Raw genomic sequence first — 27473 nt, forward strand, 5'->3', positions numbered from 1 at the left:
ATTGTGAAACAGATAATATCATCTGCTTATGTTATATCATGAGCCGATATTTAGACTATTGCATAAAGTGAATGTAGGTATATTTGTAATGTACATGTGGATACAGGAGAGCAGGTGCCGATAGCGGTATGATGCAGACTTACACTTTCACTTTGGAATGGGTTTAAGAAGTTGCCTGCCATCTCCCCGTCGTCCCGCGGAGTTCCTGGGGGATTGTTCATACCTGCCATGTTGTTCGGAGAGTTCTAGAAACCCAGATGCATGATGATTAGAGACCCAAGCAAAAATACTCAGAAAATGGTATATAATAAAAACTTGGGAAAGCACAATACCAAATTCTGGTCAATAATTTTAAGCCGATAATAATTTTTTCCAGAGCAAGTTCGATACTGTACTTATATTTTTGGTACTTGCCGATAACGATATTTGTGTTGCATTTGTAACTTTTATTATTTTAGAGACTCACAAAATGGAGTAAACGGCATCTAATAAAAAAACTTGGGAAGCACAATACCAAATCCCAGCCAATAATGATAAGCCGATAATTATTTTCACGTTATGAACCATAACTGATAAATGGCCAATATTGAAATTCTTTATTTGTGCAAAAAAAATTACAAATAAATTCCTAAAAAAAATTATAATTTAAATGCTACAAGTGAATGTAATCCAAATGTAAATGCAGCAAAAACGAGAATGAAAAATGTATTATCTAATATCAGTCGATACTAATGTATTTGAAATTAAACAAAACATAAATATTACATTAAAAACTTGAGAACTTGTAGAACTTTAGACAAATGTAGAACTTTAGAAATGGTGCCTTGGCAAATAACTGAAAAACAAATTTCAACGCAAGTACTAAAATGACAAACTGAAAAATTAAAACAAAATAGAAATAGAATAGTTTACTTTTTTTATTTTAAAAAAAAAAGGTTTTAAATTATGCTTCAAACTGAATTACTAAAATGAGCTAAATAGCTCTCTCTCTTTTATATATATATATATATATATATATATATATATATATATATATATATATATATATACATACATACATACATTAACACCTAAGATTAAATAAAGAACCTAAAAATGTTATGACATAGAAATTCATAAAAAATATGTATATATATAAATAAATAATAATAGATAAATAAAACAGATTGACATATATCTCACCTTTGGCATCCCATCCATATCACCCGAGCCTGTGATCAAAAGCAGATACACTTGAGAACTATTCTAAACATCAAAACATATATATATTTTTTTTTACATATTAGCTATTTGTATGATGAAGTCTCACCTAAAGACCCATTCATATGGTGTGGCTCCATCGATCCCATTCCACCCATCGGACCGTCAGGCCCCGGCCCCATTGGGAACTGCAGAAACACGCACACTATTAACGTCCTTCCAGAAAACCATAAATAATGCTAACAAAGGACTAAACCATTATCCATCAACGTACATTCGGTCTGTTGCCACCGGGGCCGATTGGATTCATCATTGTGTAAATATTTTCACTGGAATTTGTTGAGTCTGCGAGAAAACAGATGACATTTCTTCTCCACAATCTGATGCATTCAAATAACATTTCCCAAAACAAGAGCTTTACGTTTTAAGCTAATTTCCAGTCCCTGAGGTCATTTCTCAACTATTGTTATGGACTTTCAATAAAAGAAGGCTGATGTGAAATTCAGATAGATTAGATTCAGGCATACTGACCTCCTGGGCTTGGCATGATGGGAGTTCCTGGAGGGCCGCCACCTCCTGGGGGCCCCTAAGAGATGAGCACGGAAAATGATTACTCACAAAGAACATCTCGGACAAACAGAGAGAGGGTGAGACAAAATCTTGTGCGTGAAACTCACCACATAGTTTCCTGGTGATGAAGACGAGTATGCTATCTGTGGGAAGAAGAGATACTATGAAACTGTTTCTCTCAGTCATTGCGATATTACAATGATTGGAAGTGGTACTCACTGAGTTTGCGTTAGGGTTAGGCCAAGGCCCTCGACCTCCTGGACCCCTAAAAACACAAGAAGAAATGTTAGAGTGTGTATGTAAGCGTGGCATAGACAGCATGAGTTTGTTAAACCCGGTAAAGACTCACATGTTCATGCCAGGCATTCCAGGACCGCCGAGAGAGTTTGGAGGAGGCCTCATTCCACCGCCGTAGTTCTACAAATGCAGAGATGGCAAAAGTATTATTAGCGTGCGAGAGATAGAGAGGTACATTTATAGATGTTGACTACTGTAGATATATAGATAGATATAGCTATATAGATATAAAATAAAGAAAATATATTTAGCTATAGCAATCTCTACACCTATCTTGCTTGTTAATTAATTAATTAATAAATTAATTAATGTAGGTATATTGTATGAATATCTAATTTCTAAATAAACGTTGTATATTAATGCACAATATATAATAAACTAAATAAATATTTTACGTTTTTTCCCCCTTAGATTTATTTTAAATTAGATGACATCATCATAATAATAATAATAGGGGTGCACGATAAATATCGGCCGATAATTAATGCGCATCTCGTCAGTAAAGTCGTTTATCTAATAAGCGGTAAATTCCATCAGGTGCGTGATGTCACATTACTACACAAAACCGTTGTTAACCGACAAGCTGCGCAAATCAACGCTGATAATGAACATGCAAAGATGTGCATTATTTATTGGCCGATATTTATTGTGCACCCCTAAATACTAATAATAACAATCATAATTTATATACATTTACAATAAATAAATACATTTTCTATACATTTATTTTTCATGGATATATATGGATTGAATTTATTTATTAATTTTATTCCTATTTACATTTCTCTGATATTTCCAGGTTTTCTATGATTATGTCCTATATACAGTATTCCCATTCTTAGCACAACTGTTTGATTGACAGCAATGTCAGCCAACCTGTGGGCCCATGCCTCCCATTCCTCTGGGTGGGTTCATTCTCATCGGACCGCCCATGTTTGGATGTCCTGATGGGGGAGATGAAGCACAATCATTTTACAAATGCCTGAGCAATTGGAGTTCTTCCATAGCAAATTTCCCTAAACACAGCGGGTTGTAAAACTGTATGGTGCAGTGCGGTACCTTGCGGTCTGGTGGGGTCCAAACTGTTTGGCAGGAGTGGCTGTGACCCTGGGACTCCAACCGGAGGCTGAAACCAAGAAAAAGTGGATGAAACAAGAGCAGAGAAACTGGAAATAGAAAACTATAGCAAATAAGGGTTGTGAATGGGTCAGTACCTGATTTGGCATGCGGAGTGATGGACGAGGTCCACCTGGGTACCGTGGAGACATGAAAGGCTATGGGGAGAGAGCATAGGACATGTCAATCAAAAGACGCCATTGCTAACCTCTCATTAGCAGAACAGGACTATGTTAACCTCACATGCTCTATACCACTGATGATTATATTTAAAAGTCCAAAAAGTGATTCACAGTATAAACATAAGTGTATAGATCTACAACTGAAACGAAAACTAAAAGAAATGTTTACAAAATATTTAGTATTTAAGATGCACAATACAATAGCAACCATCAGGGGGCGCTATCACATTGCATAAAAGGCGTCAGCTTGAGCTTAAAGAGGAAGAACTCAAATATCGGTTCACTGACATGGTGCGCCTGCTGCTATCAGATTGTTTAACAGAGAAAATATATGGTATTTTAAACAATACTTTACAGCAAGAACTAAAATAGAAAGAGGTTGGACAGGAGAGCAATAAGCGACGCACAAACAAAAAGATACTGTCATCATCGTAACCATCTGGAAAGCGACAAGTTACAGCAACAAGTAATTTGTCTTTCCACACTGAAAGCACAAACACTGCCCAACGCCACGTAATCACGGCAAAATAAGAACATATTTGAGGTTTCGTATATAGTTACGAGGCACTTGATTTTTAACCAGCGATTTCTCTGTGGTTGAGCTTATCCAGTGCACCACCGGCAGAATGAAAACAAATCAAGCAACAAAGTTATCTATCGTTAAAAGCTTTATTTCATCTTAAAGTAGTAAGTAATTTTTTTAGGGTTTGATCCAACAACCTTTAAGACTGACCTAATTTCCAGCTCGGTCTACCTACGTTTGCTCCAAGTTTGTGTATTTGGAAGGATGTGTTGGTGTTTGTGTATTTGTGTTAGAGTGCCTGTGTTTATGCTTGCATGTGTAAACGCAAGAGCATGTTTGTGTGTTCGTGCATGTGTTGCATTATTAATAGGATATTGATGGACTATGAAGGACTGAGTGCAGGGTGTAGGGAGGGACCAGGTCTGCAGAGTCCTGGCTAGATGAACTTCCACTCCTTACGGGCTGGGGAGCAGCCTGCATTATTTATTTGGCAACATCGTCACTGTCAGTGAGGAATATGTGTGTGTGTGTTTGTGTGTGTTTTCAGAGGGAACACAGAATGAAGTAATGTACTGCTTTGAGCTCTATCTAGGGAAGGGTCTGGATAGTCGTCAAACAATTTACTTAGTGAAACTTACTAGATTAGATTTTTCTTATAGTTTATGAAGTATTCAAATTATATATGTATTTGTCATATACTTTAATTAGATGCAATAATTTAATAAACCATATAGCTCAAATAGTAGAGTTAAGCAATGCCAAAATCACGGGTTTAATTTATAAACTGATAAAAGGTAAACTTCAAATGCAATTATTCTTCTATTAAAACACTCTAATCTAATTATAAATATATCAATAATAGATCAATACTAATTATATAATTATTCCATTTACCATAGCAACTTTAAGGTCATAGGTTCGATTCCCATTAACTGATAAACTGTATACCTTGAATGCAATGTAAGTCACTTAGAATATTTTATTCTTGTATTAAAACAGTCTTATCTATTCTAATGATTATTATATCAGTAATATATAAATCATTATTATATATTTATTCTAACTATGGTAGTAACTCTAAGGTTGCAGGTTCGATTCCCATTAACTGATAAACTGTATACCTTGAATGCAATATAGGCTGCCACCTTATAGCATCCGCCAAATGTGTAAAATGTAAATAAAGGGTTCCAGTTAAGTCTGGTTAGTCAACTAGTCATTTAGAAAACTCACAGACTAGTTGATTTTTTAAGTCTGAAGCTTTGCACACCACTAGATCCTACTACTACTAGTGACTAGAACTAGTGAAGAAATAAGACAAAAACAAGCTCATGAAGCAGACTTCTTCCAGAAATAACAGTGGACCATTTTGGGAATGAACGAAATAAATTAAAGAATGTAGGTGTGAAGACAGAAAGGGTGACTGGAAAGCTGCTCCCAATGTGTGTCTATTCCACAGTTTATGTGTGAGAGAGTACAAGAAAATAGGGGACAAGGGTCTTACCTGGCCGTGTGGCCCCATCATGGGGTTGTTGGGGTTGTGTGGAGGGGGCTGTGAGTGTGGTGATGGTTGTGACCCGGGTGGCCCCTGAGAAAGTGGGGAAAAAAAGAGAAAGATTCAATTGAAAACCTATAGACATGCCATCAAATTGGTCTTTACCAAAGTTGGTTGACCAACAAACTCTCACTGGTAAAGTTAGGTCAAGAAAAAACTGATGATTTTAATGGTATCTAATAACAATGCAGATTGGTAATAAATCTTCCCTTTACTCCCCCAGCGAAGGGTATCTCCTACAGGGCTGGGCAGCTGCTGAACTCCATAACGGAGCTTGACAACAAAGCCTCCTCCTTGTCTCTCAATGGAATCCATTATAAGTAAGTCCGATAGGCATATGGCTTATACAGAGACGCCGTGCGTTCCTGCACCACATCCCTGTAGAGGGAGACTGAGGAACAACTTGGGCTGGATTGTGCGCATGTGTCTTGGGGCGGGGGGGGTTGTTTGTTAAATGAAGCAATTAATAAAATCATTTTCTACCCAGCTAAGGAGATAACGGCTTGGCACCGAACTATCAAGAGTAGCCCCTCCCGCCAAGAAAGAGAACAGCACATAGTATTCATAGCGGGACAGTGGCATAGAGGACAGCAGCAACCACAAGTCCAACTGTTTCAGGGAAGAAATGCCACTTCCTGACCAAAAGGGGGCAGTGTGTAGCTACTTGCCGAGTGACTCTCGGGACACAAAGTACCAAGCAAAACAAAGCATGGAACAGCAACACAATGCATATTTCATTGTTGTCTCTGTGTACATAATGAAAAAAATTAGGACCACTTCTTTGGCAAACGGCACAGGATTGCGCAATTCGTGTTTTTGAGGGTGTACTGCTTCAGAAGGACGGTTTTCACTTGTCTTTGAAGTAATTATTCTGATAAGTGCAGCTGCCTGCCACAGAATCTGTCACAAACCGAGACGATGAATGTGTTGTACCATACAGGATCTAAACATAATCAAGAACCTCTGGTTGTCAAAAACATTAAGAAATCTCGCAAAGCTATGCGCACCAGAGAGGTACTTTGCCTTTAAAGTCACCTCAAATGATGCGATCAATTAATTATTTAGATTTCTGTGCAAAAAGCACAACTGTCAGGAAATCAGTCACAAACCGTGACGATGGCATACCAAATGGGATCTAAATGTTGACAAAGACACCTCTAGCAGTAGCAAATATAAGAAATCTCGTAAACCTGTCTGCACAAGAGAGGTACTTTGAACTCAATCAAGACCATCCGTAAGGGTGCAACTTTGGAAGAAAGACAACACAAAAGTACACTGAGATTTACTTACGTGCTGGGACATTTCTAAGTTAACAGGACTACAGTGCTGGACCTATTACAATGTCCCAAGACTCCTGCACCTCGCAGCAAGTCTGAACAAGATCCTCCAGTCCTTTTAACCTTGACGGAACTCTCTCTTTCTCTAGAGTCTGTCAGTCTTTCACTTTGGTTTTCAGGAGGTTTTTGTGGGAAAGTGCTGATGAAATTATCCCACCTTCTTCCCTCAAAACAAACCCATCCATTTCAGATGTTTCCAGCTAAACTTGAAACTATTTCTCATTTCTTTTTTTTCGCTCCTTGACTTCACTCCCTCCCTGCCTCCCCTTGCTAGTCTGTCCTCCCAAGAGGAGCTGGTGCAGTGGAGTTTCGACGTGAAGATTATTGAAGAGGCCGACCCATGCAATGGGGGGGAATAAAAAATAAATAAAAAATAAGAAATGATACAAAATTTCCAAGATCCGGGCCAGACGCCAGAAAGCAAGATTTTTGTTTCTCTCCTTAAACTCTCTTCCTTTGCGCTCGGTCTCTCTGCAGGAGGTTGCCGGGAGTCTGGGCCTGCGAGGTACAGATTAGGAGCATCTAGAGAGAAGGTGTACAGGAGGGTTTAGCCCTCTTCACTTTGTCCCTGTCGCGCAGGGCCGCGCAGATCACACAGCAGCTACTGCGGTCGCATGTGTTAATTATCGCCGCTGCAGCTGGAGCTGCTCAGGGGACAAAAACAGAGGCTCAGGCGCGCATGTTTTGGCTGTATAGTTCCACTACCAAAATGCTTTTTCTACTCAACTGCAACAGCGTACTGCTTAGTGGAGTACCATTATTACTTACAGATTTGTTTTTACACCATTTTTGTTGGACATGATTGGACAACACGCAGTTCTGCAAGTTAGTCAAATTTTTTGGCTGAATCAAAAATAAATGGTTCATAACAATCAGACTACATTCGTTTGGTGCACAAACTTTGGGGCACAAAGTTTTCTTAAACGTGTACTCGTGACTAATAAAGAAATAATTTGAGAAATAAAAATGAACAACAAACTAAAAGACATGCAAAGGAGCCGAAGAAGCACAAATGTCCACCTTTTGAAACAACAAAGTTAGGATTCTAATTGCAGAATCAGCATCACAACCTGTTTCAACCACAATTCTAATAAAAACAGCTACAGAAAGAGCAGCTCCAATTATTAGCACAACTGTGTCCAGCAGTCATGGCCGATGCAAGTGGGAGGGAGCAGTAGTTAGCTCTTGAGAGGTGTGAAAGAGTGATATACTGGCCACTAGGATATATGCCAAGATATAATTGGTGTCACCAGACAACAGCCACTGGTCGCGTGGAATTGGGGAGCGTACAAGGAATGCACGTGGGCCCGGAAGAGCTCGTCTTTTGCAATTGTTGCCACATTGCCATCTCTCTCTTCCTTCATCTTTCATTCTTTCATTTTGTCTTCACTCTCTCCATGCCTCTCTTCTGCCATGCCCTGGGCTGCTACCAAGAGGGAATTACTGCAGTGAAGCACAAAGTCCTCCCTCTTCCCCCCTTTCTTAGTTCTCTCTCTCTTTCTCTCCCGCTCTTATGCACACAGGCACTATTTATAGAATGCAATGTCACTCACACAACAGTCAGATCGGTCCCTGCTCTGAACATGGCTCATACAACATTAACACTCTCCTCCTCAACTCTGCCAATCTGCCAATCCATGAGATGCTCTACCTGATGCTCATCTCAGCATCTGCTGCTTTATGGGATGCTCTATCAGCTATTCTACCTGACAAACTGCAACATTCTGAAAGCATTATTCTCTCTGCAACCCTATCTGATGTTGTACTTGATAGGATGCTCTATCTGACACTCTATCTACCTTGATGCTCTAGCCTACCTAATGTCCAATTTGTTTCATTGGATCTTCTGGTCTCATTGACTCCACTGGACCCTCTATCTGCTGGTCTAGCTGGTGCTTTATCAGACGTTCCGTCTAATCTATCTGATATTTAACAAGATGTTGAATACACTGCATCAGATTTTCTAACCAATCTTGTTACACAGACTCTAAAGGATGCTCTATCTGACATGCCTTCCTTACCTTCTATCTGACATTCTATCTACCCTTTTGGGAGCTCTATCTAACCTATTGATATTCATCTGTCAAGATATCTCATTGACTCCATTGGGTCCTCTATCTGCTGCTCTATCGGGTGCTCTGATCTTCTATCTACTCTATTGCCGCGTTTCCACCGAAATTACCCGGAACATTTTTACCAGGAACTTTTTTTCCCAGGAACTTTTTTCCCCCCAGACCTGTTGCTTTCTGCGTTTCCACCGCGGTGTAAAGTACCGGGAAGATTAGGCAAATAGACTGGTGACGTAGGTCTGCGCGCGTTTCTCAATACAAAGTACTGCTGATTTGTTTGTTTTTTTAAAGTACGCTGATTTTGGACGTGCATCCTCGGTAGTTAGTTCAGAATTTGTGCATTCGACTCGGGAGTGTGATGTCCGCGACGACGCAAGTCCGGTAAATCTATAAACAGCAGCGTACTTGATAACTTCAGTCAGCTCGTCTTGGCTACTGCAATTTTCCTATTTACAATAAAACGAAATAGGATATAAAATACCACTGCCTCCTTTGGTTTTCATTTAAGCATAATAACAGCTGCAGAAATGTACTTAGTTCAGGGATATGTGTATATGCAGCCATTACAATGAAACGAAATATTATATAAATTTGCCTTTTTTATTTTCATTTTAACATATAGATAAATTGAATACAGACCAAAGAAAACCTGTTAGATTTACCCCGCAGCTGAATTATATGTTATGTTTAACCACTAAAGACACATCAGAGCCAGCGGCACATATCAGAAGGTCTAGCCGATTTGAGGCTGCATCTCGGCGGATACATGAGGACTGAGCTCTCGCTGATCGAGTGGAGCTCACCGTCGCAGAGATCGGCGAAACACATTTTTTAAATAGGCACGGTCTTTATAAATAAACCATAGATTTGAGTTTTAAACAACTACATTCTCGCCTGAAATACTTTTAAAATTACATTTCATGACACAATAACAGTAATATTTGAAAATGATCCAAATAAATGGTGGTTGAACTCAACCAATGCTGCGTGAACTCAGATCGCTTTGGCTACTGCAATTTTCCCCTCAGTACATTTACAATAAAACGAAATAGGATATAAAATACCACTGCCTCCTTTCGTTTTCATTTAAACATAATAACAGCTGCAGAAATGTACTTAGTTCAGGGATAAGTGTAACGTTATATACAGCCATTACAATGAAACGAAATATTATATAGACTTGCCTTTTTTATTTTCATTTTAACATATAGATAAATTGAATACAGACCAAAGAAAACCTGTTAGATTTACCCCGCAGCTGAATTATATGTTATGTTTAACCACTAAAGACACATCAGAGCCAGCGGCACATATCAGAAGGTCTATCCAAGGTGAGGCTGCCTCTGGGCGGATAGATGATCACTGAGCTCTCGCTGATCGTGTGGAGCTCACCGTCTCAGAGATCGGCGAAACACATTTTTAAATAGGCGCTGTCTTTATAAATAAACAACAGATTTGAGTTTTAAACAACTACATTCTCGCCTGAAATACTTTTAAAATTACATTTCATGACACAATAACAGTAATATTTTGAAAATGTTGATCCGAATAAATGGTGGTTGAACTCAACCAATGCTGCGTCAACTCAACCAATCAGGATGTTTAGCGCCAAAGTCCCGCCCCCGAAAGTTCCTGAACTTTAAAAAAGTACCACCTCGCCAGCAGGGACTTTCTGGGGCGCATTTTTTTACCCGGAACTTTTATTTAGTTCCTGGTTCCTGCGGTGGAAACACACCAAGTACCGGACCAAGTCCCTAGTTCCTGGGTAAAGTTCCTGCGGTGGAAACGCGGCTTATCAGAGTTAGATGTTCAATCTAATGGAAGATGTTCTATGTTCCATCTAATCTACCTTATTTCTGACAAGATTTTAAACATACTGAATCCATTTTCTATCTAATGAATCTTGTTATACATGCACTCTATGGGATGCTCTATTGACCACTCTATCTGATCTTTTTTCTACTCTATACCTTCTTAAGTTTTATTAAATGTTCAAATCACTGCATCGCCTTTTCTATCTCATATCTTATCTTTTATTGACTCTATTGAATCCTATATCTGCTTCTCTATCATCTTCTACTGGAAGTTATCTGATGTTCGAAAGTAAATCCACTGTATCAGATTTTTTTTTTTAATCTAATGAATCTTGAATAAATACAGAATATGGAGATTTATTTTGCATATGACTTGCACTAAAACAAATTAATTTATATAATAGCTTGATTTTTTGCCATACACAATTTGGGTTATGATAAAAAATAATGTTTGGCTAAAATAATTTGTCTTTCTAAGGTAGTGTGTGTTTCTTTAGGAAGGTGACTAGCTTTTGTCTGACTATAAATAGCTCAATAAAGATTACTATGGCAGAGGAACTCCCACAGGCGCCTTGACTTTAGGAACTATGCCCCTAAGCATCCCATAAAATCCTAGCCCTGAATTTAAAATACACAGATATGTTGTTAGATATGTGTTGCCAAAGAGCTACAACCAAGCACGCATGTTTTTACCCATTTTGGCCTTAGGGATTAAACTGTCGAGGCATTCACACTGATGTCAGATCAGGGGCCACGACTCTGTTTGTGTGTCAGTGTGAGTTGCTACTGTACTGAACTACTAATTTAGACACACAAAATGGAAATGAATGGAAATACGTAGAGGGAGAGATAGCGGGAAAGAAACATCTGGACAGGGATTAGAAGAACTAAAGGGGGTTAGCGAAAGTAGGGGTGGGGTGAGGGACAGAGAAATGGTAAAAGCTTAATGCACTGGGTTGAAGGAGGAGGTTGAATGGGAAGATGGGGGAGGAGAGAGCAGCCCTTACTTGAAAGAAGCCGGGAGGCATGGGTCCACCTGGCATGCCGTCGTTGGGCGGCATGTTGCCCATCACAGGACTGGGAGCTGCTGCCGCACTCTGAAACAGAGAAACATGCAAAGTCTGGTCAGAAAATAGCATAAATTCCAAACCAAATTCCACATTTCAACCATTCAAACTATTTGTTTCAAGTTCGTATATATTATAGTGCACATTAAATAATTCCAACTTTTCCAATAATAATTCCATAATACAACAACATACAAGTAGAATCTCTCGTCACATATGCGAGCAGTTCTTTAGGTTGAAGCCTGGGCCCCCCACACCCTAGACAAAGCCAAACTCAGCCGTGTCTTTCCCATGATGGTAAAGAAGGGGTAGACAGGGATTACACACGACCCAGTCCCCATCCTCCATCCTGTAATTAGATACCTCGCTCTCGTCTGAGTGGAGGAGGGTAAATCGCCTCAGTACTGCTGACCCTAAATAGCCCAGACACTCACCGCTGACCCCAAGAGGGTAGAGGGCACCGTTCCATGCACCAACATACACAGGCACAGGTACACAATTATCTCTGTCTTTAGCTCTCACATATATGTAGCTGCAAATCGAACCCTAAAGCCACATACAATCCATAACTCCAAATACTAAAATTCCCTTAGGGCTTCTTCCCACCATCACCTAAGTTTGAGAAACCAAGAAATAGTTCCATTTTAAAATGTTTTCCTTGACTTCCGGTTCCATAAATAGATTTTTCAGAGAATAAAAGTCCATTCACACCAAGAATGATAAAGACAAATATAAAGATAAACATAATAAATGTCCACACCACTGGACAATTTCTGCTGCTATAGGTAAATGTTCAAGCTCTTTAAAGTTGGATGGGTTCTGATTGGCTTTCAATGTATTCAGTGTTCATCATGTCTTTATTGTTAAAGCTGATTTATACTTTTGCGTCAAACCTACGCAGTAAGCTGTGCATAGTATGGACAATCTACGGCATAGTCTGACGTGCACCTCTCCAAAAAAGTCATTTTAAATGTTACACCCTTCCAGTGGTGGCGCTAGGGTGGAAACTTGCTTAGTCCCAGCACAGCCCACACAAGTATTTACTAATGATGTTCCTGTTTTTTGGTGTCACTTTCATTAACATGGAAAATGAACATTAAAAACCTAAAGAAAAGTAAAAAAGTGGCTAATATGTTAAACAGATTTTTTATTTATTTATTCATTTTTATTAAATCGGTGAACAAAATAAAGCTGCTCTTAATTTTCACTGACGACTGCAGTGTTAATAATTTTAATTATAAGTCTATAATTTAATTGTATAAAATTAATAGACCTTTAAAAAAAACACTTTTTAAAAAGCATTTTCTAAGAGTAAGCTAATAGCCTAAATTTTAATTATCCTCACAGCGCGGCATGTAGTGCACCGCAATAATTTAATGTAATTTAATAATAAAAGTAGCCTAATAAGAGAAGAAAGTAACTGGCCTACATTAATTGGAAATGCTAAATCCTCTAAATATTGCCAATTTTTTTATGCTTTTGACAGTATCTCCAGCTATCGTTGACACATGATATGAAGCAAATCATCAGGGGGATGTTATCGTGGGTTATGTCCACTGTGTAGAAATAGTTGTATGAATTGTCGTCACTTTATCTACTGTAAAAAAATGGTTGGAATTTACCATGTTTTCCAACCAGTTAGCATTGAGAGTGACTGACACTTGATGGTCAGACAAAAAATGACCAAAAAGATTAATCAAAATTAAATAATGAAAAAACAAAATCCCTACTTTCTTTCTTTTCTATGTGCACTCGTAAATTATATTAATTTGTAAGTTTCATATTTGGCAGGTGGCACTAGAAGTAATATGACTAATAACAGTGCCATATGAGAAGTTTTTACCACAGAAAAAAATTAAATATGCCTTTTTCAAAACTGCTGTATATAAAAAAAACACAAGGTGGCTGAATTTGCATGCTGTTTAGATAGCTGAACTCAACAATACTGGCCACTGGACGTTTAAAATAAAACAAAGCAAAGTCTTATCATTTATTATAAAACGTATCATTCATCACTTAGTTGTCGGCGACAACGACACAGAAGTACAAATAAAAAACAAACGCACTGCAAACGGCATAGAGGCTACAATGTATGTCTGATGCAGAAGTATAAATCATCCTTTATAGTTGTGGTGTGGACTTTCAAATTCTCATAGAATTAGAAAGATTATGAAAATTCTGTTATCATTATAGTATCATCCTAGATTTGAATGACTTACATCTTGTCTGGTTCTTTTTACACAAAAGTGTCATATAGCTTCAGTAAACTTGGAATGTAGAGCTTAAGATGTATGGACTACTTTAATGAAGATTCTTAGAGCTTTGTTTACAATGTGCTTTTACTATATAACAAATAACAACATGAACAATTAACAATTTCTGCATTACGTTTCCTTGGAATAAAGTCACATAGGTTTGGAATTAAACGAAGTGAGTAAGTGATAGAATTTAAATTTTTTTAAATAAACTAAGACATCCCTTTAAGACATTGTCACAAAAATGACAATTCACAAGCGCCTGCAACAACCACCACAGAAACTCCACAGATTTGCATATAATCTATATACAAGGATGCAGTTTCTCGTAAACTAGGGAAGAAAAAGGGGCCGGAGGCTGGCGCTGGGCAGATAACAGGTGAGGTACGGTCAGGCACCGTGTTTGCATGTAGTGGAGGGATTGGCGAGTGTGTTTGGTTAAGGAGAGGGAGGGGCTGAGTGACAGATTGGGCCGGTGAGATTTTGTTTACACAGTGCTTGGTGTAGGTTTAACCAGCACAATGACTCAAACAGCATATATGAACAAGTGAAAATGCAGAAGGCGGGCGGATGAATACTTTAATTAAAACAAAGAGATGAACTAAAAGGAAATCACTGGCCAGAATGACCAGCGGCCCATCAGCAGGAATGGGAGTCGTTGGTAGCTTACACACACACACACACAGCGCGACTCCACTGCACTCAGGTAGAGCGGCAGAAGGCCCGATCGGCTTGTTGCCATGACAACTCAGACCTTGGCTCTCCCGCTCTCTGGTGCCCATTAAAACCCTCAGGCCGTCAATCACTCGCCCGGCCAGGGAGCGAAAGAGAGGGAGTGCGAGAGAAACTGAGAGAGGAGAATGAAGATAGAGTATAAAGGAGCCTGTGGCTTTTGATAGGCCTGGCTGTTTGCTACTGCTCCCTTTCGACCACATAAACAGACACATTCCAGTTCCTGTTAACCCTTCTCATACCATGCTTTGCATGTTTTGTCCTCTTCCTTTAAAGCAGAAACATTATACATGCACAGATGTTTTTTAAAGGTTTTGAGCACTAAGGAACATTCATGTTTAATATCGATCAAGTAGGAATTTCGCGTGGGGGAGGGAGGCTGATGGGGTGTTAGGGGATTTTTTACAAATAGATTTGACCATGGGTTAAAGATGGTCACACAGATTTGATAACGGAATTTTTATTTTTTGCCCACAAAATTGTGCCAAAATTTCGCTCATGTGACCACAACGACATTTAAATAAGAAAAAAGTCATCCTATAATTTTACTTTAATATAAATGTTCATGTAAATTTTAACAAAACGGTGACACTTGTCATCAGATTACAGTTTTCCAAACACATTAAATACATAAACACACACATGCACACACACAGATTTTTAAAGCATCCAACACTGCCAACAGCATGTACATTGTTTTTTTTTTGGAACATTATTGATTGCATAATAGAAGAAAGCAAGCAGATTATAGATTCAGCAATAAAATGTACCTAATTAATTATTCATAATCCATGAGTAATATGGGCGGCCTATACGTTCACCAAAAATCCACATATAACGCTGTCCAAACCCACCGAAGTAATTAGCCACTGCTATTTTAATTATTGGTATCAATCGTGGGGCTCGGCTGGCCAGCAGACGGTGGGGAAAAGGCTTAATCTTGGCATCGATCTGGAGCAGGGATCCAGGCTGAGGAATGGATCTTACCTTATCTGTGCTCAGATGAGCAGGGTAACCAGATCACAAGCTGACAAACACAAACACATGTACTCTGGTAACAAGTGTCACGGGAGGAGCACAAGACAGACACAGTGGGCGTGGCGTCAGGCCTCGGAGAGGATTTTATTAACAGAAATCATAAAACAAAGGGAATAAAAGTGGCCAAAGGGGGAAAGTGTCCAAAATAACAGGGAATCTGGTGTCCTCGTTGTGCTGCGGGGTTTGTGTGGGTCGGGCAGTGTTCATGGAGGAAGGGTCCAGGTAAGGGGCGGAGTCCGGCGGCCGCACGCGCTCCCCTCCTTGGTCCGGGGCGCGAGGGGCGGCGGCTTCTCCTAGCGGCCGCGTCTCTCTCGTTGGCCGCGGCGCTGGTAGGGGATGGACGGCCCGGCATCCTGGCCCGTCGGCCGTGTATACGGGTGCGGTTCCCATCCGGATCGCGGGTCCGGCAGCTCACGTCTCTTGTGGCGCGGGAGTCCCTCAACGCACCCTTCCTGGACCCACGAGGACACCAGTGTGCATGCACGGGGAAGAGACCGGTCTCCCGAGGAGAGGCGCGTTGGGCTTTTAAACAGCGGCGGGGATGAGGCTCCATTCACATCAGGTGTGCCCCATCACACGCCGCCAGCCCTGACTCGTCCAGCGCCCCTCCTCTCACACACCCACTCCAGTCGGGAGCCTGGTGAAGGGCGGCGATTTAGGACGGGGTGCCGGTGACAATCAGGGAGGAGGCAGCTGACTCGTCACATTCCCCCTCCCAAGCGACATCCCCGTCCCCAGAGCGCCACCCACACGGGAGTGCTACCATCCTCAACCAGACTCCAAACGGTCGGAGTGGGCGGGGATTCCTCTCCGGGCGGTCCTCCCTCTCGCAGCGCACCAGAACAGGGACAGAGAAACCGGGTTTTAGTGACAGCCTCAACCAACCAAAGGGTAAAATGACAATGGAAAAGTCACTTACCCCTTGTGTGGCTGGGAGGCTGTCCCCAGTTTTCCTCCGTCCCAGTCTGGGTTCTCACGAACGTTTGCAAGCGAGAGGGAGTGACGTCACCAGACGTTTCCCAACTGCGCTGTCTAGGCTCCGCCTGCCCGCATTCTCCACCAGTGTCACGGGAGGAGCACAAGACAGACACAGTGGGCGTGGCGTCAGGCCTCGGAGAGGATTTTATTAACAGAAATCATAAAACAAAGGGAATAAAAGTGGCCAAAGGGGGAAAGTGTCCAAAATAACAGGGAATCTGGTGTCCTCGTTGTGCTGCGGGGTTTGTGTGGGTCGGGCAGTGTTCATGGAGGAAGGGTCCAGGTAAGGGGCGGAGTCCGGCGGCCGCACGCGCTCCCCTCCTTGGTCCGGGGCGCGAGGGGCGGCGGCTTCTCCTAGCGGCCGCGTCTCTCTCGTTGGCCGCGGCGCTGGTAGGGGATGGACGGCCCGGCATCCTGGCCCGTCGGCCGTGTATACGGGTGCGGTTCCCATCCGGATCGCGGGTCCGGCAGCTCACGTCTCTTGTGGCGCGGGAGTCCCTCAACGCACCCTTCCTGGACCCACGAGGACACCAGTGTGCATGCACGGGGAAGAGACCGGTCTCCCGAGGAGAGGCGCGTTGGGCTTTTAAACAGCGGCGGGGATGAGGCTCCATTCACATCAGGTGTGCCCCATCACACGCCGCCAGCCCTGACTCGTCCAGCGCCCCTCCTCTCACACACCCACTCCAGTCGGGAGCCTGGTGAAGGGCGGCGATTTAGGACGGGGTGCCGGTGACAATCAGGGAGGAGGCAGCTGACTCGTCACACAAGTCACTGGCAACTCAGCACATGCTAAACAAGAGACACAGTGGAATGGAAATTATGAATCGGACTTAACCTAAACAATATTCACTAGCTATTAGATTTGTACCAACTAAAACAAAATACCAGTTATGAATCAGAAGTACAAAACAAAGATTTGTAAAGAAAAATATCAGAGATATAACCCAAGAGGAGAATAGTTTTCCTTTGCTGTAAACAAAACTTGGTTCTCGCGAGAGCTTATGCTACACCTGCATCCTATGATATCCACTGGAACCACACCACTCTCTTGTGAACGCGCATATGACAACCACCCAGAGCCGTGTGGAGCACTTTTAATTATGGATAGATGCACCTTTTTGGACTTCAAAATCACCCATTCACTGCAATTATAAAGCTAGGAAAAGCCAGAACATTTTTAATATAAATCTTAATATAACTTAATATAATATTGCGTTCGTCTGAAACAAAGTCAAACAACTAGGATGGCTTGAGGGTGAGTAAATCATGAGGCAATTTTCATTTTTGGGTGAACTAACCCTTTAATCTCAGTATATCAGTACATTGATTTGACTGAATAGCGCTGATGTGATTTGACTGAAATTTTAATACTGTGACATTGCTAGTCAAAATGCATTTTTTTAAAGCATCCCCGAAATAAACTTCCAAGATACCAGCGTTCTTCTAACTTACTGCATTTCAACACACTCACTGCCTCCTCCGCTCTTTCTCCCAACATCCACCATTTCCAATAACTCTGTCAGTGAAGTTGACTCCATAAAGATTAGCCAGTGAGGACTGGCAGCCATAATCAGCCGTGCTGGCTGACAGATGTGCCTTTTAATCAATGGGGCGCTGGGACGGCAATCTACATTGTGTAACATAGGGAAGCAACTATGACAAGGGGTCTCTCTCTCTGTCGCTCCCTTTCTTTCCCTCCCATGGCGTCAACAGCTGTTGTATCAATCAGGTGAATTAATTACCAGTAAACAAATCTGCTGAGGAAACCCCTCATGCACACCCCCACCCTGCAAACACACACTCTCATACATACACATACTGTATTCCCAGATCCCCCTAGCTTTCTCAATCTCAGTGGCCTACAATTACGCTTGCTCAAGGGCCTAATCATAAGCCATGTACAGAGACAAGCGTGTTAATGTGTGTGTGGACAGGTGGAGAGAAAGTTTCCCACCCAGAACACCTTCTGAAACACCGAAGCAGCAGTATAACTGTGAAACATGGAAAAACAGACCAATAAATCAATAGCTCCACCTGTTATTTACATTAGCCATTACCAATTATTATTACCAATACTAATTTACTGTACTTTACACTGAGCCAAAAATTTAATGTGGCCTTGAATACTTCAGGTTTACTTATTTGAAGTTCATACTAAGATTGGAAAACACAAGTATGCAAAATTCTTGCAGAAGTATGCAAAATATTTCAAATTAGTTTTTTGTAATATTAACAAAACGTTTATGATAATACAATAAAACAAAGTGCTAAGGTTGTACATTCGACATTTAGCCTGTTGATGTAGGCATTTTTTGATTTACGTGCTCAAAACTAGCCTAACTGTTTCATAACAGTACTTAAACACTAAAAAACATTAAACAGTGCAAACATTCACAAATAAACACTAATTATGATTAATACTGACAAAAACTTTAAACTTTAATTGATCTGCCTTGAACTCGGAAAGTCACGATGCATATACAAACACTCTGTTAGCAATGTTTAGTAAAAATTCTTCCCATTTTAAACACGTTGCATCTAACACGAGTTCCCTCCAAAAATTGAAACAACACAAAACTGCAGTCAAAGAAGCCGACATGCCGAAATTGAATGCAAACAGGATTAGCTTACGCAAGACCAACAGCAGCAAGATGGTGTTGGGATACGACACATGCAGTGCAACACTGGGCACCACCCTGTTGACCACTTATTGGCCAGGTCAGGTATTTTTCACAATGGCCTCACACATACAAAAAAACACTGGAATAAGCTCCAAAATTACCAAGAGAAAACAAGGTCTAAGAGGAAGTAAGGAAGTAAGACATTCCACACAGATTTGAGTTTTAATAAAAATGAAATTCAGAGCTCTGGCATTATCCTTTATTTATTCATTCATAATAACAACCATGTAAACCCAAAAAGATACTGTACATCAACATCTTTCTGTAAGCAACATCTTTAACTTCACACATCATATGTCAGTTATTTTCATGTCAACTTGAGGTTAATGCACAGTTCTAAACATCCAGAGATAAGATGGAAAGAATAAACTCCTAAAAGTGAAGAAGACTGATAAATGTAGTTGGGGTGGGGGGTGGGGGGGGGACGTAGGAAGGTTTTAATGCCAGTGTTGCCATCCTATTTCTAATGTGAAACATGCAAGGCGGTCATATTACGATCCATACATTGCAAGAATGGTTGGCGGGAAGGGCGTTCCCATTGGGACCATTGATGTTGCCTGCTGAAAGGGGAGTTTCCCATCTCTCCCTCCCTTTCTTTCTCTCTCTGCTTTCCTTTTTCTTCAAGTACCCACTCTAAGAAGGAAGAAATCATTCCTCTTTGGTAAGAGTCTCTGGAGTTCCTGCTATGTGGTTAAGGAGCTTAATGTACTATAGTTAACATTCACGGAGTCTGAACGCTGGGAAACCGTAGGAAACCTAGCGGGCTGTGGGTACCCAAGAGGAGCTAGAGGAACAAGGAGAAAGAAAGGGCCTCATTTCTGCCAGACAGGGGCTTGGAGAAGGGAAAACATGAACATTCCTTAGACAATGAAGAGTCCGTAGCACTGGACCTTTGCGCTTGAGGCACCAACAAAAAAAGAAACACAATGAAGGAGAAAAACTATGGTCAGGTTGAATTCCTAGATAATAATAAAAAATAAAAAAAATGATAAGAAGAAACTGAGAAGAAATAAGTTAAGTGGTGGCAAAGATAGTGTAGTTAACAAGAACACAAAGTCTAGGCAAATGAAAAGCAGACAACACATCAAGAGCCCAAACTAATTTCTCCATTCTTCAAGCTTCAGCCTGGTTAAAGTGGCTTTGGGTTCCCTCAGATGTCCAAATCCACAATCCCTTTATGCAGATCGTGAGTGAAACCACTGAAACTGAGTCAGCCAACTTGTAACCGGCTGTGGGCAACAGTGGTCAGCCCACCCAGTGGTCAAATCTGTCTTCCATCTACAATAACTCACTTCACTTCCACAGAAGTTATAAAACTGTCAATAGATGCGGTAGCATTAATCCTAACCTTTCTCCAAAACCATGCAAAAATGTCCTTTTAAGGAATCAAAAGCAACTATGATGTTTTCTCTCAATCACAGTTGCTAGAGAAGCAGCAGCATTCAGGAGCTCAAGAACACGTTGCTTTTCTCCAAACAACAGTGTACAAACGTGAGCATGTCATGCTAACCTGCGCTAGCATCCCATCAATAAATAAACAGCCTCACAGAATTATCTCTCCCCAGCCTCATGCCCCAGCACAGGTTATGCAACTATTCATCTTTTTTCCTTAGAGAACAAAAAAATTACAATAAAAGAGGTCTCATAGCTCAAGAAAACAAAGGTCACCCTCAATTTAAATGGATTCAATGAATGAAAGGTACAGTACTTTTAGCACATGCAGCTTCTTTTCAACAAGATTCTCATTATACAGACAACATACATTCAATCATTTCATTATCTTGTCTATATTATAAACTAATGTGCATCTAAAGCTTGATCAACCCAATATCTGTAGATCATTTCCAACTGGAAAGCACTTTCTCTTCCACTCTACAGGCTCACTGCCGGTATCAAGTCTCCAACTGACCACAATGCACTGCAAATCCCACCACATCTTTACAAAAAAGGAACACAGAAGCCATGACTCTGCACAGAGTCAACAGTTTGATTTGATAGTGATCGTTTCTGTCAGAGGAACTACAATATTGCTTTTAAGGTCTGATGAATTAACAATCCAGTCAGTCAGAGCTAATTTTAATTGCATTAGCCCTGTAGGAAGCATGGATGAAATGCAACTTCGTAGTGCTGGGCGGTATACCGGTTCATACCGAATACCGCTGTTTATTTTTCTTATGATATGAAGGGGTTTCTTTTCACTGTTGGGAGGACATGGCTGTATGTGTTGCTAAGTGTGAAAGTACAGAAACTGAAGCTGTAGAACTAGTAGAACGTGATGACACAGAAGAACTTGTCCACCATGTCCACTGACCGCCAAACATACCCACCGCCCGCAGCCATCAGCTCCCGCGCCTCACACACACGAGCGCGAATTCAGCGCTGATTTAGCAAGCCTCAGACACTTTTAGCGTCTTTTTTCCATAGAATATATACTGACAAACCTAGCGACTTTTTTGGATAAACCTTAGCGATGATTCAGTTGGAGGATATCGCCAGTTCTGCCTCGCAAGTGCGAGGTCTGACTCGAGTGTGCAGTTCTGTGCGAGTTCTGTGCAGTGAGCAGCAGAGAAGCATCGCTCTCATCTGGCTGTACCGCAGTTGACTTGTCAATAAATGAGCACAAAACTGCATGTTGATTTTATCATCCTGGTTATCATTAATGGGCTGTGTTTCGTTACTATTTAGACTGGATTTTTTCTACAATATTCCCTCATCCTGACAGTGTAAATAGTAGCCTATTTTAGGGCTGGGCGATATGGCCTAAAAATAAAATCTCAGATTAAATTTTTTTTAATTCGATTTCCGATTTTTTTCAGATTTCCCCCCCTACTTAAGGAAAGCAATTAGTACAAACAGTAGACAACTTAAAGCAAATTTTGCTTTTATTTAATCAAAAGTAGGGCTGCTCCGATCACAATCGGCCGATCGTTAATGCTTTATCGCGTCAGTAAAGCCGGTTTTCTAATCAGCGGTTTAAATTCCATCAGGTGCGTGATTTCACATAGAGCAGCTGTTACTACACAGAGCCGTTTGTTAACTGAGTAGATGCGCAAATAAACGCTGAAAATGAAGTTGATTTGCGCATCTTCTTAGTTATGGCTCCTTGTAGTAACAGCTGCTCGATGTGAAATCGCGCACCTGAGGGAATTTACAACTGATTAGAAAACAGGCTTTACTGACGAGATGCCGATCGGCCGATCGTGATCGGAGCACCCCTAATCAAAAGCAAGACAAATGTAACCCCCATTTTCATATTCGGCTGGTGCTACTTCTTTTGACTGCGATGGGCTTTAGGCAGCGTGGGGTCTTTTGCTCCACATCTGTCGCAGCAAACCCATGCCAGTTCCAAACAACAGATGATTTTATTCCTTTCTTGGGAACAAACTTTCAACTCTCACCGGTAGCCATGTTGTCGCTTGCTGTTTCGTGTGGACTATGATGTTGTTGTTGTCGCTTGCCATACTGCCATGTGAAACTAACGCTACGGAAGCTCCGGGGAGCCAAAAATGTGCCATTACAAAAAAACTCGATTTACTTATTTTTTAAATCGCCTGTAACAAAAAATTTTAATTAATTCATTCAATCGATTTTTCGCCCAGCCCTAGCCTATTTCCTCTCTCAACCATTAGAAAATGTGATTTTCACCCGGTCATGCATGGGAATAAATAAATACCACAATATACAGTGAAACCGGTATAATTTCGAAAATTAACGTGATATACATTTTCGGTCATACCGGCCACCACTACAACTTCGTTTGTGCTGTAATGTGATTACAGTGACATTGGAAACCAAATATTTGGTGTCAAAGTGTTTCGGCAATGGAAGGTGAAAATGATCCCGATCTCAAACAGTAAATGGGCACTCAGACCCTGGGGACACCAAGAGGACATGTGTCCGGCAAACTCCCAGCACATGGTGTCTGTCTCTCACTCTAATCTCAGTCTTGATATTCCATTCCGTCTCTCTTACATTCTCTGTCTTTATGCTAATTCTACATGTGAACACGAGCAAACTACAAAGTCCCAGGGGGGAAAAATGGGGTTGTCTGATTCCACACCCTCCCTTCTCTCTTCCCCCTCTTTCTGTCTCTCTCTCTCTCTCTCTCTCTCTCGCCACCCCCTCCCACAATAGAGTCTGGGTGTCAGGCAGCTCACAGAAGCCGTTGTCATGGTGACAGGTCCTGTCTGTGTTCCGTCCCTCAGGCATCTCGGAACGAATAGAGAGAGAAGAAACCAATATACATGCATTGTCGAAATGAGTCTATGCGAATTGATTTGAAAAAGCGACAAGTGTGGCACACAAGAATAAGGTGGAGAAAAGAAGCATTTCCCTTCTTTGACCCACCATTGTTCAGCTAATGGGACACCGAGAGGTCAGGGATGGCATGGACTGTCCCCAAATGACAGAAAGTCCTACTAGAGCCAGCTAACAGAGTAGGCATCTCACACTCCTATTCCTGGCACCCTACGCCCTCCACTTGACCTTTCAGACACCTTCCACCAATCCACTCCAACCCAACTGCCCCAGCATCCTGCCCCATCTCAATACAGAACTGCATGCAGATCCCCTCTCCATTCACTCCATATCATGTAACATGCCTAAAACATTGTGCACCTGGTGCCGGCTAAAATAAGTTTTCCTGCAGGGACCATGTTAAGAAGGCCATTGGGTTCTCGGAAAAGATGTCAACAAGTTAGAAAAAATTAAATAAAGGCAAGCAATGTTAATATAAAATGCAAGACAAAGCAAATGCTGGATATAACACCTTTATCCTGCCGTTTTGTTCAACATCTGTTTGCAAATTTTCACCAACTGTCCTTAGGACTTGGCTTCAAAAGGCTTGGCTCGAAACTTGCAGACTTTTTACTCCAAGCTGCATGTTCCTGAAAATGAGATGTTAGCACTGGTTGAGCCACCTGGCTTCTTTTCTATAGCTCCAGAAGACCATGAAACCTCCAAGTTCAAGAGACTAAGGAGTCTGCACTGCTCTCCAAGTGATGTTTAGCAACGCTTAGGTATAGAAGTTAACTTATTTAAACAAAAAATCAGCATACAGACGAGTCCTACATAAGAAGCCAGCCTCTCATGCTAAACAAAATCTAAGCATCTGGAGGCCTCTCCGTCATGTACTGAAGACATTGCCAATTGCAGAGAACTGCATCCATTGCTTAAAGCTTAAAGTTGTTTCTTACTTATTACAGTTCTTGACTTTCCCCCGTAGAGCCATCCAGCATGTTAATTGCAAGGCAAACAATCAGAGAGCCCACATTAACCTCCAGAAGTCTCCCATGAGTGGAAGTTAGTTAAGCCCTATTCAAAAACCTTAACGCCACTGGACAAGTACCAGTTTAAAGCTAATCCCATTGGAGCAGGGACCTCTTCCCTCTAAATTTGCGCAGCAGGGGAGAATTAATGAAAGTTTCGGCGATATGAGTCACATCAAAGCAGGTTCGGTGTGAGACGAGCGCTGCCTCTTTGTTTGACCACTATTCTGTTAGTGATGGTTAGCAAACTGGATAGATTTGTCAGCAAAACAGTATGACTTCAATCATTACACAGGAACGGCCCTGTATTCATTTCTCAAGGTGTGCTTTGAGTGTTTGTAGCCAGCACTGCTATATAACTAACGATTTGTGGAAGCTGAAACTTTCGAGACATATTGGTAGGGTAGAAGTTTAAATTGGTATCAAGATTTGTTATTAAAAGGATCAGTTTGGGCCTTTACTAGTCATTTTAGACCCATAGTAATACTTGTTTGCCACAACAAAGTGCACTGAATAATTTGGTTATTTTTTAGTTGAACACCTGAACATATGCATTTCTTAGGGGTAAAACACAAAGACGTTCTTGTGTTAAAAAAAAAAAAAAGAAGAAGTTCAACCAGAGTTTTAAATTCTGTCATCAATTACTCACCCTCATGACGTTCCAAACCCCTAAGACCTTCATTCATCTTACGAACACAAAGATATTTTTGATGAAGTCCAAGAGCTTTCTGACCCTGCATAGACAGCGACTCAACTACCATGTCTAGAACAGAAGTAAGGACTTACAACTAGGGATGTCAAATTTCGATTATTTCCATGATCGATCGTCGTTTAAATTAACGATCAATTAATCGATTAATCGTTAACCATAATACTGCAAAATGCGTCTATTGCAGGCACACAGTCAGCGGTATGACAGGATGTGCAAAAGCAACACACACACACAAAACGCTTTCTCACTTGAATTAAAGAGGTTTTAGTCTGAATAAAATGCTAGTAGCAGGATCATAAAATGAATAGATGCGATTATGATCATTTGATAAAATGAAGAGAGCGCGCCATACTTTTGAGGTCATTTTACTTTGTTGACAGTTTCCAATCCCGCACGGAGAACGCTGAACGCGCCTCTTTAAATGGTTTTGTGGTGCTCGTTGTTGTATTTTAAAGCACAATTGCAATGTTTTCAACTGACATTATTGTATAAAATTATCCGAAATGTGGAGCGCGTGTGACTGCGCTGCACATTAAGTGAACTACATCGGCGCTGCTGCACCAAAACACAGTTGCTCACATTAATTTGATCCTGCTGGATTCTGTCCTAGAAAATGTCAGATTTTTAAAAATCCGGCATACAGCGCATTAGATCGTGACAGTGCATGCGTGCAGTCGAGGATGAGCGAGCGCGGATTTGGCTAGATTTATTTGGAGGTTATTGCTCATGTCTCATTCGGCACAAATCGAAATGTTTCCATATTCGCAATGTATTTGAATGTTAAACTATTATTTATAATGTAAACTAGGCTTGTACTTAACACGCATTCGCATATAGACGGAAAAGATGATCCTCTTCATATGAGCAAAAACGTCCTTGGAACAGCAGAGAGGACCGGTATACTACGGTCTATTTAAACTGAATGCTCCAGGAATGTGTCGGTCACAGCGCCTATGAATCGCTGTTTTGAATCCAGCAATTATTTATTTAGAAATGATAAGATCTGATTATGACAAGTGTGGTATAAAAGCTTTGTTTATTAGAGGAATAATAGTTTAACTGGAAAATGTTACATCGCGACCATGCTTTTGGACCCCATAGTCTTCATTTACGCGGCTTTGTTCTGGTTTGCCGGTTGGTCACGAATTTCCACAAATTCAGTATATTTAGGCATTGTTTCTTTTCCTAAATCTTCATAGTCTAACCCTCTAATTTCCCAGGTTTATTTTATTATCTTTCGCTTTTAATAACTGTTTTCGCATCTCTTACTGTGGTAAAAATGGGAAGGGAAATTAAAGATTTCATGAATTAAGAATTCGTTCGATTTATTAATTTGTTCCCTTATTTCACTTAAATCATGGGTTATTTAGGGAACAAAATTAATGAAACATGGACAATTGCCACATTAATAATTCGTAGGAATGAATTAACAAGTTGTAGGAATGAATAGACTACCTGTCCTGTCACTGTGTCCCGCAGCCCTGCAAAGCGCACGATATAAAACAGTTATCTGATGAAAATATTAGTAACTACATTTCTATTGCATTTAATGTTGAAGAACTTTTATGTTGTTTCTATTTTAATGTACTTTAAAGTTTAAATCACATTAAAAGCTTAATTTGTACATTGTGAATGAATGATGATGCTTTTATATATCGTCACCGTCACTCACAGCCGCTGGCACGTGTTGAGTGCGCATGAGCCGCACGCAGCCCAACATTGAATCGGTTAACCGACCATCGATAGCCTTAATCGATTGCATCTCTTATCGACAATTAATCGATCATCGATTAATCGTTGACATCCCTACTTACAACAATGGATGGCATCTGATATGTGAGACAGATCCAGTCAATTTCTGCAAAACTTATTGTCATATTTACTAATATCACAATAAATTGTTGGTTTTAACCTTTGTAAAAGCTTTACAAAACTACCTAGAATTAAGCAAGATCCAATGATTCTTCTTGTTGGTACTCTGGGAATGCACAGCCGCAGATGCAATATGCCCAGACAGATGGAAACAAATTAGTAACAAAATAGTATTAGCATCCCTTGCTTGCTCACCCACAGTCCACTG

The 27473-nt window shown here is 40.8% G+C and overlaps 1 protein-coding gene across 1 annotated transcript in view; it reads right to left on the bottom strand.

Annotated features, from left to right (window-relative positions):
• The window catches only part of ssbp4 (single stranded DNA binding protein 4), a 64497-nt gene that overhangs the window by 1305 nt on the left and 35719 nt on the right, over positions 1-27473 (bottom strand). The window contains exons 5-17 of the mRNA XM_052590359.1: positions 11668-11757; positions 5390-5473; positions 3282-3341; positions 3127-3193; positions 2944-3011; positions 2120-2187; positions 1990-2035; positions 1878-1913; positions 1732-1786; positions 1475-1545; positions 1310-1388; positions 1183-1211; positions 144-245 (exon numbers count right to left, since the gene is read on the bottom strand). Coding sequence (XP_052446319.1) covers positions 144-245; positions 1183-1211; positions 1310-1388; positions 1475-1545; positions 1732-1786; positions 1878-1913; positions 1990-2035; positions 2120-2187; positions 2944-3011; positions 3127-3193; positions 3282-3341; positions 5390-5473; positions 11668-11757 — 855 coding nt within the window. The remainder of the gene's footprint in view (positions 1-143; positions 246-1182; positions 1212-1309; positions 1389-1474; positions 1546-1731; positions 1787-1877; positions 1914-1989; positions 2036-2119; positions 2188-2943; positions 3012-3126; positions 3194-3281; positions 3342-5389; positions 5474-11667; positions 11758-27473) is intronic.

Source organism: Carassius gibelio, chromosome B22 (assembly GCF_023724105.1).
Source record: "Carassius gibelio isolate Cgi1373 ecotype wild population from Czech Republic chromosome B22, carGib1.2-hapl.c, whole genome shotgun sequence".
NCBI lineage: Eukaryota > Metazoa > Chordata > Actinopteri > Cypriniformes > Cyprinidae > Carassius > Carassius gibelio.